Source organism: Sturnus vulgaris, chromosome 25, assembly GCF_052056855.1.
Source record: "Sturnus vulgaris isolate bStuVul1 chromosome 25, bStuVul1.hap1, whole genome shotgun sequence".
NCBI lineage: Eukaryota > Metazoa > Chordata > Aves > Passeriformes > Sturnidae > Sturnus > Sturnus vulgaris.
In genome coordinates this window covers 865560-882204 of record NC_142267.1, presented here as the reverse complement: position 1 = coordinate 882204, position 16645 = coordinate 865560, and the positions used below count along the sequence as shown (strand labels likewise).

Below are 16645 nucleotides of genomic sequence, written 5' to 3'. Positions count from 1 at the left end.
GAAAGGGCTGGATCCATAAGGACTCTGCAGGGAACAGCAGCAGAGCTGGGGCTCTGCAAACAAGAACCAGACAAATTCCTATTTTTGCTGCACAAATGCAATGCTGGGCAATGTCCAGGTAAAGAAACAGAACTTTATTTTGTAAAAGTTGGAAAAAATACTTAAAAAACAAGCAAGTGAGGAGCTGTGAATAAGGTAAAACACAATATCCAAATGGCACACGAAGGCCCATCCCCTCCCCAGTGTGATCCAAGGCACAAACAAAGCACAGGAGCTCAGAGCCAGGCACTGTCCTGCTGTCCCTGCTGGAGCTGGGGGCACATCCCGAAATCCCTGAGCACCAAGGGAGCCTGCAGGGCTCTGATCCCCCCAGGAGAACCCCCACGCTGCCACCACAAACCTAAACCTGACCCTGCACACCAAGGAGGAGGGATAAACCCTGCAGAGCAGCATCCATCACCACCACAAAATAAAGACTTGTCCCTGTTGAAGGGAAGAGCAGGAGCCGGGCTGGGGAAGGCTCACACCTCACCCTGAAGCCACGGCCAGGACAGCCCAGTCCCCCCAGCAGCTCCTGCAGCTTCCCTGTCCCCACAGGCTCTGCTCAGCACACAACTCAGCAGGCAGAAAAGCAAAACCCCAAAGGAGTTTTAAGGTTTCCAGGGGAGGGTGAGGGGAAGGAGAGGAGATAAACTGGAGCAGGGCTGAGCACAAAGTGAGCAGGGCTGAGCACAGAGTGAGCACAGTCTGTCCCAGAGGATCCTGGCTCAGCTGAGGACCCGAGGCTGCAGAGTGGGAGTGAGGAACGGGACCTGTCCAGGCTCAGCCTCTCCAGCGCCGCTTTCCCCGGGCTGCAGCTCCCTCTGTGGGACTGTGGCACCATCCCACACCTGCAGGAACGAGTGACAGTCACATCCCAGGGCTGTGCCACCACCCTGGAACTGCACAGAACGGGGCACAGTCACATCCCAGGGCTGTGCCACCACCCCAGACATGCACAGAACAGGGCACAGTCACATCCCAGGGCTGTGCCACCACCCCAGACATGCACAGAACAGGGCACAGTCACATCCCACACCTGCAGGAACACGGCACAGTCACACTCCAGGGCTGTGCCACCATCCCACACCTGCAGGAACGAGTGACAGTCACATCCCAGGGCTGTGGCACCACCCCACACATGCACAGTCACACTCCAGGGCTGTGCCACCACCCTGGAACTGCACAGAACAAGTGACAGTCACACTCCTGGAGCTGGAAATGTAACCCTGGCACACTCCTCCAAAAGCATTTCTCAGAGCTCTGTAATGGAAAAAGGCAATCTGAGAACATGGAGTCTGTTTTGATTATTTTTGGTGCTGTTTTGTTTTCCCTCAAGCCAAGTTGGTGACAATTTTACTTTCTCTGTTCAGGGCTGGCTCAAAAAAAAAAACCTGAAAGCAGCATAATAAAATTTAAAATCTAAATTTTAAATTTAAGTCTCATAAAATTTAAAAATCTCTATCCTACCTTTCTGCAAGAAGTTTAACACAGCTCCTCTTTCCAAGCCTTTTGGGATTCACAAGAGGTTGAGCTACCAAGGTTGCTATTTAGCTCTCAGAAGTTTTTTTAAAGCCTTTTGAAAGGAGAAAAAAAAACTTTTTGAAGTCATCTATGGCACAGATAAGATGCTTCCATCCACCTTTCAAAGACTCCAGGGAGGCTGAGGAGCAGAACCATTCAGCAGCCCCATGAAATGGGATCTGAGCTCCTGAGGACTCCCCGTGTTTACACAGCCCGTGCACAGTGGGGTTTCAATTTGTTAATGTAATCATAAAGTGAATGCCAAGGCTTCAGGAAAGAACAGGAGGCACCTCTGCCCACAGGACACTGCACATGGAACTCGGGGCATTAAACATCTGGTCTGTGCAGTGCTGTGTGTGCACAGCATTTCACATCAAAATGAGCCTCTTTTAATTCACCAATTCTCCTCCAGTTCTGCCTGGTGTCCTGTCCCTGGGCCAGCCCTGCAGCTCCTCCCTTCACAGGGTCGAGGAGCAGCTCAGGGGGAAGGGAGCAGAGCAGCTCTATAAACACTTCGGGAGGGTGATGGGGCTGCAGGGGCAGCCAGGGAACCCCAGAGCAGGATCAGAACCCCCAGAACAGGATCAGAATCTCCAGAGCAGCTGCAGAACCTCCAGAGCAGCTGCAGAACCTCCAGAGGAGGATCAGAATCTCCAGAGCAGGATCAGAATCCCCAGAGCAGGATCAGAATCTCCAGAGCAGCTGCAGAACCTCCAGAGGAGGATCAGAATCTCCAGAGCAGGATCAGAATCTCCAGAGCAGGATCAGAATCTCCAGAACAGGATCAGAACCCCCAGAACAGGATCAGAATTCCCAGAGCAGGATCAGAACCCCCAGAGCAGGATCAGAACCCCCAGAGCAGGATCAGAATCTCCAGAGCAGGATCAGAACCCCCAGAACAGCTTCAGAACCCCCAAAGCAGCTGCAGAACCTCCAGAGCAGCTGCAGAACCTCCAGAGCAGGATCAGAACCCCCAGAACAACAGCAGAACCCCCAGAGCAGCAGCAGAACATCCCTATCACTGCTCCTGTCACTGCTCCTGTCACTGCTCCCATCCCTCCCATCTGTGCAGGGCAGGCCAGCAGGAAAAAAAGAGAAAAACTCAAGGATTTTACCATGAGAGAAGGAATCAGCAGCAGCCAGGGGCAGCTCAGGTGCTGGGCAGCAGCGGCTTGGTCTGCTCAGGGCCAGGCACGTCCTTGTCCTTGTGGGGCTGTGGGGGCTGCCAGGAGCCCCGGGAGCCCTGCGGGGGCCAGCCCAGCTCGGCACAGTGGCCACAGCAGAGCAGGGAGAGCAGCCTGGCCCTCACCACCCGTGTGCACAGCACGAACATGATGCAGTTGGCTCCTCCTTGGAACGTGTTCCCAATTCCCTGCAAAGGCAGGACAGGAATCACCCAGGGCAGCTCCCACAGGCGCCCCCGGGAAGAGCAAACAGTGTCACAACTGACACTCGTCGGCTTGGAGACATGTGGGCACACACAGTCACAGAGCTGGGGAATTCCAGCTTGGAAATTCCTTCCAGGCCTGGATTTCTCCTGACTCTCAGCTCCATTCCCAGGCTGACAAGCTGACTGCAGCTTCAGTTAGGGAGGAGTCTCCCAGGGTGAGAACACGGTGACAAACAGAGTGGAATTCATCACCAACATTAACCCCTGGTGTCTTTCCCGTGGGACACATCCTGAGGTGCTGTCCCAAGGATGTTTTTCCCAATTGTCCCATGAGCTCCTGTCCTGTCCTGGCTGCACTGACACACTTTAAATCCGGGCTGTCTGTACAATAAATTGGCCTTTTTTCCCCAAAAGAGCTCCGTGTGTGTTGCTGTCTTTTCTCTCTCTTTGCAGCGCGGTAACCACAGAGAAACAGCAATTCAGAAAAATGAGCTTCTTTTTTTTTTCCCCCAAAAAAATCTTTCCCCTGCATCCCAGAGCATCTTTCCTGCGCAGCCACTAGATGCTGCTGCAGCTCCTGCTGCATTTCTGTCACGGCTGCAGCACCTCTGCTGCCCGGGCACGCCAGGCTGGGCTCACCTGCAGCACTCCCCCCACAAAAGTGATTCTGGGAGCCCCAAAGCCTCCTCTGCCCCCTCGGATGCATTTCCCAGCCAACACTCACGTGCAGGACAACCAGGACGGAGTTCTGCACGGCGGGGGAGTTGCAGAGGGTGAGGATGAAGCGCACCGTGCTCCAGATGCGGAGGAAGATGAAGATGATGGGGATGAGGATGAGTTTCTTGTCTGCGACGCTGGCGCGGGGCAGGGCAGGGGCTCCGGGCAGGATGGGGCGATACTCGGAGAGGGCAGCGTGCTGCAGGAGGGACAGGGACAATCCTGAGACTGGGACAAAAATCCTGAGACAGGGACAGGGACAAGCCTGAGACTGGGACAAAAATCCTGAGACAGGGACAAAAATCCTGAGACAGGGACAATCCTGAGACTGGGACAAAAATCCTGAGACAGGGACAAAAATCCTGAGACAGGGACAGGGACAATCCTGAGACTGGGACAAAAATCCAGAGACGGGGCAGCCCCAGAGCTTCTCCCCAGAGCTCCCAGTCCCCGAGTCCTGCTGGGAGGGAGCAGGGCACGGTGAGGAGCAGCAGCCACTCTGCCTTTGGGAGCAGTGACATCAGTGCAGGAGGCTCAGAGCCCCAGGGCTGCCCTCAGCTCTGCTCCCAGGACTGGGGAGGGACAGCAGCGTGCCCAGGAATGCCTGGCAGGGCCGGTTGGGTTTCCAGGAGGTCACACTGCTGTCTGTGCCCGTGGCTGGGACGCTGTGTCCTGCCTGGTGATGCTGATGGGCACCAGCAAACCCTGCCCAGCTCCCCTTCCCTTCCCAGGACACCCTGAAAATTCCCTCGTTCTTCAAATCACCTGCAGGACCCTGCCCTACCCAGGGCCGTGTTTATCCCCACCACCACCACAGGGAGGGGCAGAAATTTCCAGAAGGACATCTACCCACACGTGGGGCATTTTTTCCCTAATACAGCTCAGAGAAAAGGAATCTCTGCACGCAGCTCCTTCCTCCACTCTCATCTGGATTTGTGTGTTATGCAAATGCTGTCCTAGATGCTGGATCCTGTGTGCTCACAAGGAGCAGCCACAACTGGAGCTCTGAATTCCAGAGCCCTACCAGGACAGGGGGTCCCTGTATGGTGCCCAAAGCCATCCAGGGCCTGGACTCCCAAATGGAGCTCTGAGCTGCCAGTAAAAAAAGAACATTCAGAAACACAAACAATCATTGCACACACCAAAAGGACTGAGAATTCCAATCTTGGTACAAGTGGAACTGCAGGAAACTGATTAAAGCTGAATTTGTCCTTCACATTCTGTTTCAATTCTTATTGTAGCATTTTCCCTCATGAACATCCCACAGCCCCTGCTGGTTTCCAAAGGGCTTTTACACCCTGCCTGTGCTGTCACTGTGTGATGGTGCTGCTGGATCAGGGCTGGGGACATCCCAGTGTCCTGCAGCTCCTCAAACAGGAATGGAACTGGGGGGGGGGTGGAATATCAGAAAAATACTCACTGCTCTGTTAATGTGCTTCCTGATGAGGATGTAGAGCACTGGCAGGGTGACATAGGCCAGGATCTCCCAGACCTTCCCTGTCAGCAGCATCCACAGCAGCCGATCCTCAGCGTCCAGGTCCACCCAGCACCAGCCCACGGAAACATTGGAGGCATCGTAGCCAATCTTCTTCAGAGCCACAGCGGCCACCGTGATGGCCAGGGGGACACCCCAGCTGGGGAGGGGGACACAGAGAACGGGGTCAAACCAAGAACAGCCTCAGCTGAGCCCCCCACCCCTCAGCAAATGGGGGCAGAGCCAGGGGTCCCCCCAGGCTGGAGCCCAGTGCTTGTCCCAGGCTCCAGGTGAGGGAAGTGGCCAAGAGGTGAAGTGGGCAGTGAATGAGCCAGGACTGCAAATCCCCGTCCTGGGGTGTGCAAATCCCCGTCCTGGGGTGTGCAAATCCCCCTCCTGGGGTGTGCAAATCCCCCTCCTGGGAGCCCCAGCTCTGGGGGCAGAGGGGCAGGGCAGGGATGTGCTGCACTCTGAGCTGCCCTGCACACACACCCAGGGTCCATCCCAGCCCCATCCCTGCTGGACACCGGCAGGCTGAGGATTTGACAAGGCCACTGTAAAATGGGATTTTCCTGCCAGCTGATCCTGAGCTTTCAGAGCTCAAGCAACCAAGTCCCCCCTTGTGATTCCAAAGAGAAACTCTGCACACGAAGGAATCCACAACTTCATTCTGCCAGTGGTTTAAGTGGAGGTGCAGTCGGTATTTGGGGAGCAAAAATATAATTTCTGAAGGACAAAGAGCCAGGGTAAAGTAGCAACAGCAAAAAGCTAAGAAAGCAAAGAGGAGCCACATTCACATCACTTGGACCTGTGACTTTGGTTTCTCACTTGGCAGCAGAGGCAAATACAGGGAAGCATTTAGAAGAAAAACAACTGTGGTGACACATTTGAATTAAGTCACTCAGCAGCTTGGGCTGCCCACAAGAAACCATGAGGAAGAAGAGAAAAATCCCAGCAGCCCAAACAAAAATGACAGCACAGCAGTGCCCAGCTGCAGCTGAATGTGTCACCTGGAGGGGGGACAGGGACCCTCCTGCTCCCCCCAGGTGCAGAGAAAACAAATCCACGATGGTTTTGCTCTCATTGCCTTCCACTGACAGCCTGGAGCAGCTGCAGGGAGCATGGAAAGGATCCTGCCCCCAAAAATCAGACACCAGACTAGGCAGGCAAACAGCAGTTGCCTTGACCAGATTATCTGAAACTCCACACCCTAGCTGTAGATAATCCCATGATATTAGATTTCAAAAATACCCCATTTCCTACTCTTAAATAATGTCTGGATTCACCTACTCACAAAATAAATAAATATAAATATAGTAAATTATAACTATAGTAATTTATAAATATGGTAAATCATAAATATAAGGCTGTAAAAAAATGTCAAGTCAACCCTTCAGCCCATTTAGAACATTTTGTCTCAGGGTTCAGCTCAGAACAGGCAGTGCTAATCCAAGCCAGTGCTGTTATTTAAGGACAGTTGTGCTGCAGGAAGCCCTCCCCACTCTGTTATCAGAGCACACTTCTAAAAACATCCCAAACGTCACCACCACCATGAAAGTTTCCACACAATTCAGGATCACTTTGGTAAAACTGGAGATTTCTCAGAAAACATCTGCAAATGCAAAGAGCTTCCATGCTCAGCCCTGCTGGCAGAGCTGAGCACTAAGTAAAGAATTCGAGAGAAATGGCACTTCCTTAGAGAAACCACCTAAAGGACAAAGGCACCAACAAAAAGGAAGTGAATTAAGAAAGTGATTTGCCTAAATAATGATGCCATCAGAGAGCTGAAAGAGAATTAAGATAAAACCAGGTAAAATTATGGTGTGTGGATGTAAGGCAGGACAGGGTAAGCACAGACACAGAGAGGAAATAACCACCAAGAAAGGGACCTAAAACCCTCCAGGAGGTAACTGGTGAAAGGAAGAATAAAACTCTGCATTAAGAGGAATGTTAATTTTCACTGGAATAGCATTCTGGGATCACAGGGGTGTTTACACTAACACCAAGCACAAGGATTACCAACACAGTGAAATCAGAAAGGACCTCGGAAGGAATCAAACATTTCTGTGAACTTCAGCTCCGTTTCAGCAGGCTGGAAAGGAGAACTGAGACTGGTGATTATTTGTCTGTTCTTGAGAACTCCTAAGTGACAGATTCAGGAGGGCTGCCAAATGCCAAAGCTGAACTAGGAGAAGGGAGAACTGAAGAACCAGGACTCCTCACCCAAGGTGTGCAAGGACTGGGATGAAAAGGACCCAAGAGAACAGAAATATTCCTCTGAGCCCCACAGAGCAATTATGGAGGCTGGGCCTCCCCAAAGCACCTTTGGATGCAAAGTCTGGGAGAGAAGGGAAGGTGAAAAACTTCCTGTGAAAAGGCTGGAAATCCAACCTGTCAGACAGGACTCATTCCTGCAATGCTGCCCTGGTAATCTGGGAATACAAAACTCACCCAACCCCGCAGATCTTTGCACAGTCACACCAGAACAAGGCAAGGGGAGGCCCCTTCAGCTCCAGCCGTGCTCAGCTCACCCTGCCCTGATTTTCTGGGGTCACATTGCTCAATAAGCACATTTGGATTTATTATGCACAGCTGCTTTTTCCCCCCTGGAGGCTCTCACAAGCAGGTGATTTGCTGTCACCTGCCTGCACAGGTTAGACAAGGAGCCATCCTGCCACAGGCAGCTCCTTCTGGGGACAGGAATTGTGTCTGTAAGGAGGGGAAGAAAAATCAGGATATCCCAGGCAGTTGCAGGAAGGAGCTCTGAGCACACCCTGTAACCAGAACTCCAAATCTGCCCCAATTCCACCATGCAGGAGGCAGCCCAGGAAGGAGTGAGATGAACAGGGCAGTAGGGCATGGAAGGACCCCATATATATTCCATGGACATGAATATACATGCACGGTTATAAATGTGTGTATAAATTATATACGTGATATAAAAACATACATATGTTTTAATATATAAGCAGGCATATGTTACAGATTTTTTAAAAGTAAGAATATTTGTGGTTATAATGATCTGCAGAGCCTGATCACAAAATAAAAACCCTCCCAATGTTGTCAGCAATTGGTACCAAAAGCCAAGCAGGAAACAATCCCAAGGTGGGCTCTGCCTGTCTGGTCCATTCCTCACCCCCAGTCTGGACCAGCTCCTCTCCCAACCAAGGTGATGTTTTCCCAGCAGATGACACCTGACACTGGACATGCAGTGAGGCAGCCTGCTCATGCCAGAACTCACATTTTACAGCTATGTAAGTGTTCCCAAAGCTGACTGCAGCCTTGTTTTCAAAGCTCCTCTGAGCTCAACAAGTTTAAAAGCAAAGCAGAGGCTGCAGCTCTCCAGCCTGGAATTGGTGGATGTGTTACCACAGGAATCCCTGTGGCACAAACCTGTCTGACAGGTCTGATCCTCTGTGACGTCCTGATTTCCCTCAGGAAAATTCTGGGTTCTGACTCCCAACATAGACTTAATGAGCTCCATCTCCAAGCATTATGGCCAGGATTTTATTTCTCAGGTAACTCCCCAAGTGCAGGGAAGGAAAGCAGGGTGATGTGTCAGAGGGGATGGGCAGAGAACACGTCCTCACTTGTTTTCTCTGGCTTTTCAGACAGATCATGAAGCAGAAGCAGCTTTACAGGAGGCATTTACAAAGCAGAACCTGACCTCAGGTGCTCAACAGCCTTTAAAAAGAGCAAATGGTGCTGATCAGTACCAAGGACTGAAGGTGGATTTTCATTTTTATTGTAAAGAACTGAAAATAAACCGAACAAATTCAGGCAGAAGCAGCTCAGTTTGAGCATCTCTCCCTCTGTGGCACGGGTTAGAGGAATCTCCCAGGATTTTCACAGTTTTTAGAGAGTGCACAGATTGCAGCCAGCGCTGTTGCAGTGTCTCTGTTTCTCTCCACACTTGGTAGCTGACAAGGCTGAGGAGCACTAAAGCAGATGGAGAAACTGAAGCACAGACAAAAGCCACACAAGCAATTAGCAGACGGGAAAATTACAAATAGGCCAGATTTGCCTGAGCTCTTTGATGTCTCTGATGGAGCCAGAAGCCCACGGAGGAGCCAGACCTGTTTTTTATATCCATTAAGCAGCATGTGGCTCTTTACCAGCACCCTGTCCTCACCACAGCTCTCAGAGTGCCACTCTCTATTTACTGGAGGTGAAATAACACAAATTCTCCTCCAGTGCATCTTCTGTGCTGTGCCCAGGGCCATGTGCAGCCCCTCAGCTCCTCACACAGCCCCTGCTGCCAGCAGGAATTGCAGCAGGCAGGGCAGGAGCTGAAATTCCTCCCTGCTCAAAGTCCCTCCCTGGCCCATCCTCACCTGGACTCAGCTCCACTGCAATCGTCTGCCAAACGACGCTGTTTGGAACTAAAAGGTGACAAATACTTGACTAAGAAATCAAAGAAAAATTTCTGCTTGTCCTGAGGGGACTTTTTCCCCCCCTTTTAAACCAGATCACTCCTCTTATAATTTATTGCAAAAGCTTGGCAACACGGGGCACTAAAGGATCACTCTTTTGCTCAGCACATGATTCCACAAGCTCCAATTGCATAATGAAAGCTTTTACTAAACATGATGTGGAAAATCAGTGCCCTAAATAGCAGAAACTGAGACATAAAGCCACACTGTGGTCTGGTTTGTCTTGCTTTCAATCAAACACGCCAAAGCAACCTTCAGAGTGCTTCTCTAGCAGTTTCATCACTTGTGGACAACATTCTCCTGTGAGTGTGGAATTACAGCAACCTGCCTGGGCAGAGGGGACGGATCCACAGCCCAGGCTCACAGGTGGAAGTTGGGGACCCATGGAAACAGATCCCAAACACGGAAGCTTGGGCAGCAGCAGGCAGGTACCACGGACACAAGGTGTGTCAGATTATTTCTAGAGCAGCAGAGCAGACTGGAGGGAAAGCAGAAGCCAGGATTTTCAGTCATTAGAACTCGCCAGAGATTCTTCCAAGTGACCTTGAACAAACAAAACACTTTTCCACGTCTCCAACTCTTCACTTGGGAAGGGAAAGGGGAAACGAGCAGGGTGGGTTGGTCAAAAGACAGCAAAGTCCCTGTTTAGAAGGGATTTGAGGGGGAGAAGAGAACAGCCGAGGCTCCATCCCGAGCAGAGCACGGCAGGGCGGCGGTGCCGGGGGTCACACAGCACCCACCTCACGGCGTGGAAGCCCCAGAGCAAGCCCGGGCCCGTGGGCGAGCCCCTGACGATGCTGAGGTACAGGTAGAGGGCGATGGCCATGGTCCAGAAGAAGGAGCTGGTGTTGGCGAAGGTGGACAGGGCTCCCTGCAGCACGCAGTCCCACGAGGAGCGCTGGAAGTCCCGCAGGACGCCGTAGAAGTAGGAGAGAGCCGAGAGCAGATCCGCCAGGGACAGATGGAGCAGCAGCTGCCGCGGGCGCGTCCGCAGCTCCGGCCACTGCGCGTGGGAGCAGAGCAGCAGAGCCGAGCCCAGAAACGACACCGAGCACGACACCAGAACCGCCCCGCGCTCCGCGGCGAACAGCGGCGTGGGCGGCAGCGGGGACGGCATGGCTCGGGGACAGCGGGGACACAGAGGGGACAGCGGGACAGGGAGGGGACAGCGGGGACACAGAGAGAGGGGACAGAGAGGGGACAGAGGGGACACAGAGGGGACAGCGGGGATAGCGAGACAGAGAGGGGACAGCGGGGGGACAGCGGGGACAGCGAGACAGAGCGGGGACAGCAGGGACAGAGAGAGGACAGGGAGGGGACAGAGAGACAGAGAGGGGACAGGGACAGGACAGCGGGACAGAGAGACAGAGAGGGGACAGCGGGGACAGAGAGAGAGAGAGAGGACAGGGACAGGACAACGGGACAGAGAGACAGACAGAGAGACAGAGAAGGGACAGCGGGACAGAGAGGGGACAGGGAGGGGACAGAGCAGGGTGCAGCAGGGGACGGGGGGGACAGACAGGGGACAGCGGGGAGGGGACAGCGGGACGGAACGAGGAGCCAGAGAGGGGACACAGCAGCGAGGGACAGGGGGGATGGAACGAGAGGACAGCGCGATGCAGCCCCGCGGGACGGGCGCGCTCTGTCCGCAGTGACCGGAGCCGGCACCGGCCGGGACGCGGCGCAGGAGCCGCAGGAGCAGCCCCGGGAGCGGCGGGGCCCGTCCCGCCCCCGCCGTCATGTGAGACCGGCCCGGCCCCCCTGCCCCGCTCCGGGGAAACCCGCGGGCACCGGGACAGGGACCGGGACCGGGATCGGGACAAGGGACCGGCACCGAGACAGGGAGCGGCACCAGGACTGGGACAGGGACAGAGACCGAGACCCGGACAGGGACGAGGACCGAATTCACTCCCGCCGGGCCGCACGGATCGCGCCCACCGCGGCCCCGCAGCCCAGAAATATTTTTTTTTTCTTTCTTGTTTTTTCCTTTCAATGAAAACCCCGCCCTGGCCGCCGGGAGCAGCAGGGAGCCCAGGAACAAACGCCTGGGTCTCCGTGGTCTCCATCCCTCGGCTATCGACACCTCCTTCCCCAAGGACAGCGCACATCTCCCCTCCCCTGCTGGCCCACAGCTCCGGGATTCCTGCACTGATTTAAACACGAGCTGCTTCCTTTGGAAACGAGATCTTCTTTCCACGTACCTCAACTGCCACTCAGTTAAACTCCAGTCAAGCAGGCTTTACTTTCCCAGGAATTTATTTTTGGAGCGTGATGCCTTCTGTATGTTCCTCATAGAAAAAGGAACCCGCAGCAACTTGCATTTCCCCTGCACACAATCTGACACCAATAGCTTCTTTAACTTGATCATTATTGCAGGCTTTCTTTAGCTACCATCTGACCCCTCAAAAACACCCCACGAGACAAAGCTTTGTCAAGGCTGCATTCCCAGTTGTTGCACATTCTCTCCTCCCTCCTTGTTCTCTGGTTTCCCTTTTCCCCACTTTTATGGCACAAGCCCCACCTATGACAGACATCCAGACAAACCACGGCAGCAAACACCCTGCCTCGGTGAGTGCTGCTTTTATTTTGGGTGATGGATGTGGCTCCACAACACAGCTTAATTAAGTCTTGCCAGATAGAGAATCAAGATAAATCCAGAACTTGCATTTTCAATGACTTGTGGCTGTGATTCAGATATTCCTTTCTCCTCAGTTCTAAAGAAATAAAATGGCTTGTCAGGTCATCATAAATCGTAGAAATCAAAAATGGAGAAATGCATCTTTGCCTTAACAATCTGAAATAGGACAGGCAGGGATTTTCTGCTGGGTCTCTCTCTGTTTTCTAAAATAGGACGGAAAGTTTGCACACAGAAGTCACCACTCAACAGCAGGGGCACGCTCAGAGTTTGTGCTTCAAAACTGAGCAACCAAAGGCAAATAATTCTTACTGAAGATTCCCATCACCTTCCATTCTCTGCAGCTCCACGTGCACTCAGCATCTCTGTGGCATTCCTGTCACCTGATGTTGTCACCTCCTCACTCAGGCCGGGGGAGCAGCCTGAACACACATTCCTGCTCCAGCCCCAAGGAATCTGCAGATGCCCAGAGAACAGAAATATTTGGAAACTGCCCAAAGACACATCTCAATTCAAAGGCACCATTGTCTGTAGCTCAGGAATCAAAATCTAAGGAAGTCATTTGTCATACAGCACACAATGAAAATTCTCCTTTCAGGTTTGCACCTTCAGATGCTTTTTACAGCACAGGGAGATAAAGCAACATGGTATTTTGTGAAAAGACACAGAAAAACCTTTTTTAATGACTGGAATTCACCCCACCAACTACTAAAAGAGCTTTCTGACACACAGGCTGCACTCTGCATCTTACAAAGCACTGGGTGAGCTGTAACTGCATAAATTTACCTCCACTGTGAGACAGAACGTAGCGATGTAACCTTTTAATTTATTTTTTTAATGGCTTCAACAAGAAGTTTTTCCTTTGCCTTTGCAGCTGGCTAGGAAGCTGGGCTGAGGCACAGCTCTCCATTAACTGGGAGCCTGGTCAGAGGCCTTGGGGCTTTTAAGTGATGATTAGGAGCTGAGACCCCACAGCACCTCTGCATGTCACACACAGAGCCTCCACCGTGCCTGCTGCTCTCCTGGATTCGGTGCCACATCGCTGAGACTTTGATCAGAGATGCAGACACTCCCTGGGAAAGCACACCAGCAGAAGTTCTGCTCTGGCTCTGACTCCCCTGAACGCCCCAAGCCCAGCTCTGGGAGAGCCTGGTCCCCTCCTGAGCCACCCAGAGCCTGTCCCACAGCGCAGGGACACAGACTGTGAGCAAGGAGAGCTCTGCACCATTCACAGCTGAGCCAGGAGAACCCGAGCTGCCCTTCCCACTCTGAGGCCACAGATGGAATAACAAACACCCCATGAGTCCCAGTGCAGCGTCCCCAGTGTCCCCAGCACCCACAAGAGGTCACTGCTGGTTCAGGCTCGGGGATTGTTCTCCCATCACTGCTGCCCTGACTGAGCAGGTGCCTCCAACCTTGGTCACCTTTTCCTGTACCTGCATCACCCCCACAGCTCAGACGGGACTTTCAGGCAGGAGCCTGGAAAAGAAGTTGAGTCCAGTTTCATGGAACCCATAAAAAAGAAGTTAAAAAGCAGATGAGTTCTGCAATAACCAGAACCCTTTAATGTCTGAGCTCTCAAACCACCATGCAGAAGCCAGAACAATTCTTACACTCATTAGCTGCTCAGGGCTCGGCCTGAGAGCAATTAACACACACAGCTCCCACCCTGCTCAGAGAAATCCAGAATTAAACACAACCTGCCCTGGCACAGACCCTCAGCACAGCCTGGGTGGGTGTGAGACCCCAGCCAGGAGTGAGCAAACCTGACTCCAGAATTGTAACACGATTTAGGAAAAAAGCCAGCCAAGAGTTTTACCAGCACCTGAGCTCTTCATTTCCAGGAGAATGGGAGCATTTGTCTAATTCATCCCCTGATCCTTGGGGTCACTGCATCAGCTGAAAAGGAACCCAGGGGAGCGTGGTCAGAGGAGGCTTCTGAGAGAGCTGAAATCCTCATGCTTGTCCTTTGTGGCTTTCTCTAGCATGTGACAAAAAAAAAAAAAAAATCTACATTTCTTGCACTCCTGGCACAGATTAAGGACTTAATCCTTGATTTCATTAACTCCTTCTCTTCCATTTTGCACAGACACCAACACTGACAGCTTTTGATACAGCACTGCTGAGAGACACCCAGGGCTGCTCAGAAACTTCCAGAACGATCACTCAGAGCCTTCAGAGCCATCTCTCAGCAGCTGCCCCCCTCCAGACACCTTTCTTCAAAGAGATCCAGAGGACTCAGGTGAAAAACCCACAAGGAAATAAATTCCCAACATATCCACCAAGTAAAACGAGCAACAAGGCAGGCAGGGAAAGAGGAGCAGACATCCCACCCACCCTGAGTTCCACCAGCTGCCACCCCCTCCAGGAGCCAGATGTGCCACCCCCTCCAGGAGCCAGATGTGCCCCCCCCTCCAGGAGCCAGATGTGCCCCCCAGCCCAAGCCAGCGTGGGGGCAGAACCCCCCAAAGTAGCCCCCCAAAGCTACTGACAATGAGGGAATTAAAGCTAATTCTAGTTTATCCCACGTCCTCTGGATAGGCTAAGTGAAAATAAGTTGAATTAAAGCTAGTTTTAATTTATTCCCAGTCCTGTGGAAATCCCCTTTAACCAGACCAACACAAGAGGCAGCTCCTGGAGTAACAAACTTCAGCTGTTGGCTCAGGGTGGGGATGGAGGAACAGCCCCAAGGCAAACAAAACCCTGGAAAAAGCTCCTGGATGGGGCTGGGACTGATCCCTGCTGCCCCATCCCAGGGACCCCAGAGCACAGAGTTTGTCCCCCACACACAAAACCCACCCAGAGCACACCCTCAGCAAGCCCAGGGGCTTTTCTTCCAGCAAGCAGAGATGCTCAGTCATTTTAAACAGTTCCATTAGCATTAAAAAGTGTCTCAGGCTGCAGAGATAGCACAAGAATTCCAGCCAGCAGCTCTCAAAAAAAAAAAAAAAGAAAAAAAAGCCTCTGAGCAATGAGAATTTTTTTGCAGGCAGAATGTAATTAGTGACACTGCTGGAACCAAGCCAGCAGCAATCAATGGATTAAAGGATGCTCCAAGTGTTGTGATAGTTATTAATTTCAAATTTGAATTAGGGGATTAATATGGGATATTCCTTCATGCTGCGGCTGTGTGGAGAAAAATAAAGATATTAACATTGTACATTCCACAATGAAACAGAGCATGCCACCAACAAACAGCAGAAATTACATTTAAGACCTGATCAAAAGACCCAGCAGCTCAGACTCCAGCATGGAGGGAGGGGAGGCACTTTGGGAAAGGACATTTGCACAGAATCCAGGAGGCTGCTTCTGCAGTGATCTCTGTGGAATCTTTCCATGATGTTTTTCTAATATTCTCATTACCTCTTATAGCAAGGGATGGACTGTACCTCTTCTGTTTAGTTGCTGGAAAATAAGGCCAAATGGTGGTGGTAGGATTTTTGGGGTGTAGCTTTTACTGCAAATCCAACACTGTGCAAGGGAAAGGGCTGCCCACACCTGTGGTTTTAGCACAGGTGAGACAGAAAAGCTGATAGTGAGAGCCACGATGAACATCAGCTTCCCTGAGAGCTGCCTCACACAAGTGACCAGGAAAAGTGCAAGGCAGCAAAAGACAACTCTGCTACAGGGAAAGGGTGCAAGAGAGCCCTCCAGAGGAACGTGGGGAGGACAAAGAAAGAACAGAACTTGCAGCAGCGTGCTCATCTTCTCTTGTCCTTGCTCTCCTCTCTGGTGCAGTGACATCCGTGGCACTCCTGACTCAGCTCCAGCTCCACAGGGATGCCCTGGGCAGCATCCCAGCCTGGCACCATCCCCGAGGGCAGGGCTGAGCAAAGCCCAACAATGTGCAGCACTTCTAGGGCAGTATACTTGCTGATTGCTTCCTCGACTATTGCTCACAACAACCAGCTAAGACACTGCCAAAGAAACACTCACAGCTGGCACCACACAGGGGGAAAGCTGGGGCAGAAGGTGAAATCCTCCTCTCTTCTCATTCACAGAGTCTGGGGACAAACAAAGAGTCAGGGGAGGAACTGCAGCAGTACTGAAGGAAAAGCTTTCAAGGGGAGAAGAGGCTCAAACTGATAAATCAACAATTATCCTGTCCCTTACCCCCAAATCTTGGTTAGGGCCTCTAAAAATCACCAATATTAACAAAATAAACCCAGCTGACCTGTCTGTGATCTGTATTTATCTCAAGGAGCTCCCAAGTCTCCCACACCACCATTAAGACAGTGGAACAATCAAATGTTTCCAAATGCTGAATGGTTTAAGATACAAACCTGGTTGAAGTGTTGGTGTCCTCACTGCACAGAAGGAGAATTCCCTGGGAACACGAAGGACAGAGGCACCAGCACTCACCTGTGCTGAAGGCAGTGGACTTTGCTGGTCCAGCCTGGGCAATGGGGTTATCCAGCACTCCTGCAGCCCTC

At 52.1% G+C, this 16645-nt stretch overlaps 1 protein-coding gene and 1 long non-coding RNA gene across 2 annotated transcripts; both read right to left on the bottom strand.

Moving 5' to 3' along the window:
- Nucleotides 1-113: 113 nt before the first annotated feature.
- On the bottom strand, nt 114-11096 carry GPR157 (G protein-coupled receptor 157). The gene is made up of 6 exons (XM_088178937.1): nt 10318-11096; nt 5091-5304; nt 3678-3869; nt 2679-2935; nt 1510-1615; nt 114-890 (listed from the first exon to the last, which is right to left on the bottom strand). The coding sequence occupies exons 1-4, from the start codon at nt 10692-10694 to the stop codon at nt 2714-2716; spliced, it is 1005 nt and encodes a 334-aa protein (XP_088035063.1). The 5' UTR covers nt 10695-11096; the 3' UTR covers nt 114-890; nt 1510-1615; nt 2679-2713.
- A 719-nt stretch (nt 11097-11815) lies between these two features.
- On the bottom strand, nt 11816-16136 carry LOC106858880 (uncharacterized). Its single transcript, XR_015808452.1, has 2 exons — nt 14038-16136; nt 11816-12668 (listed from the first exon to the last, which is right to left on the bottom strand). It is a non-coding gene; the product is annotated as an uncharacterized LOC106858880 (long non-coding RNA).
- Between the last annotated feature and the right edge of the window lie 509 nt (nt 16137-16645).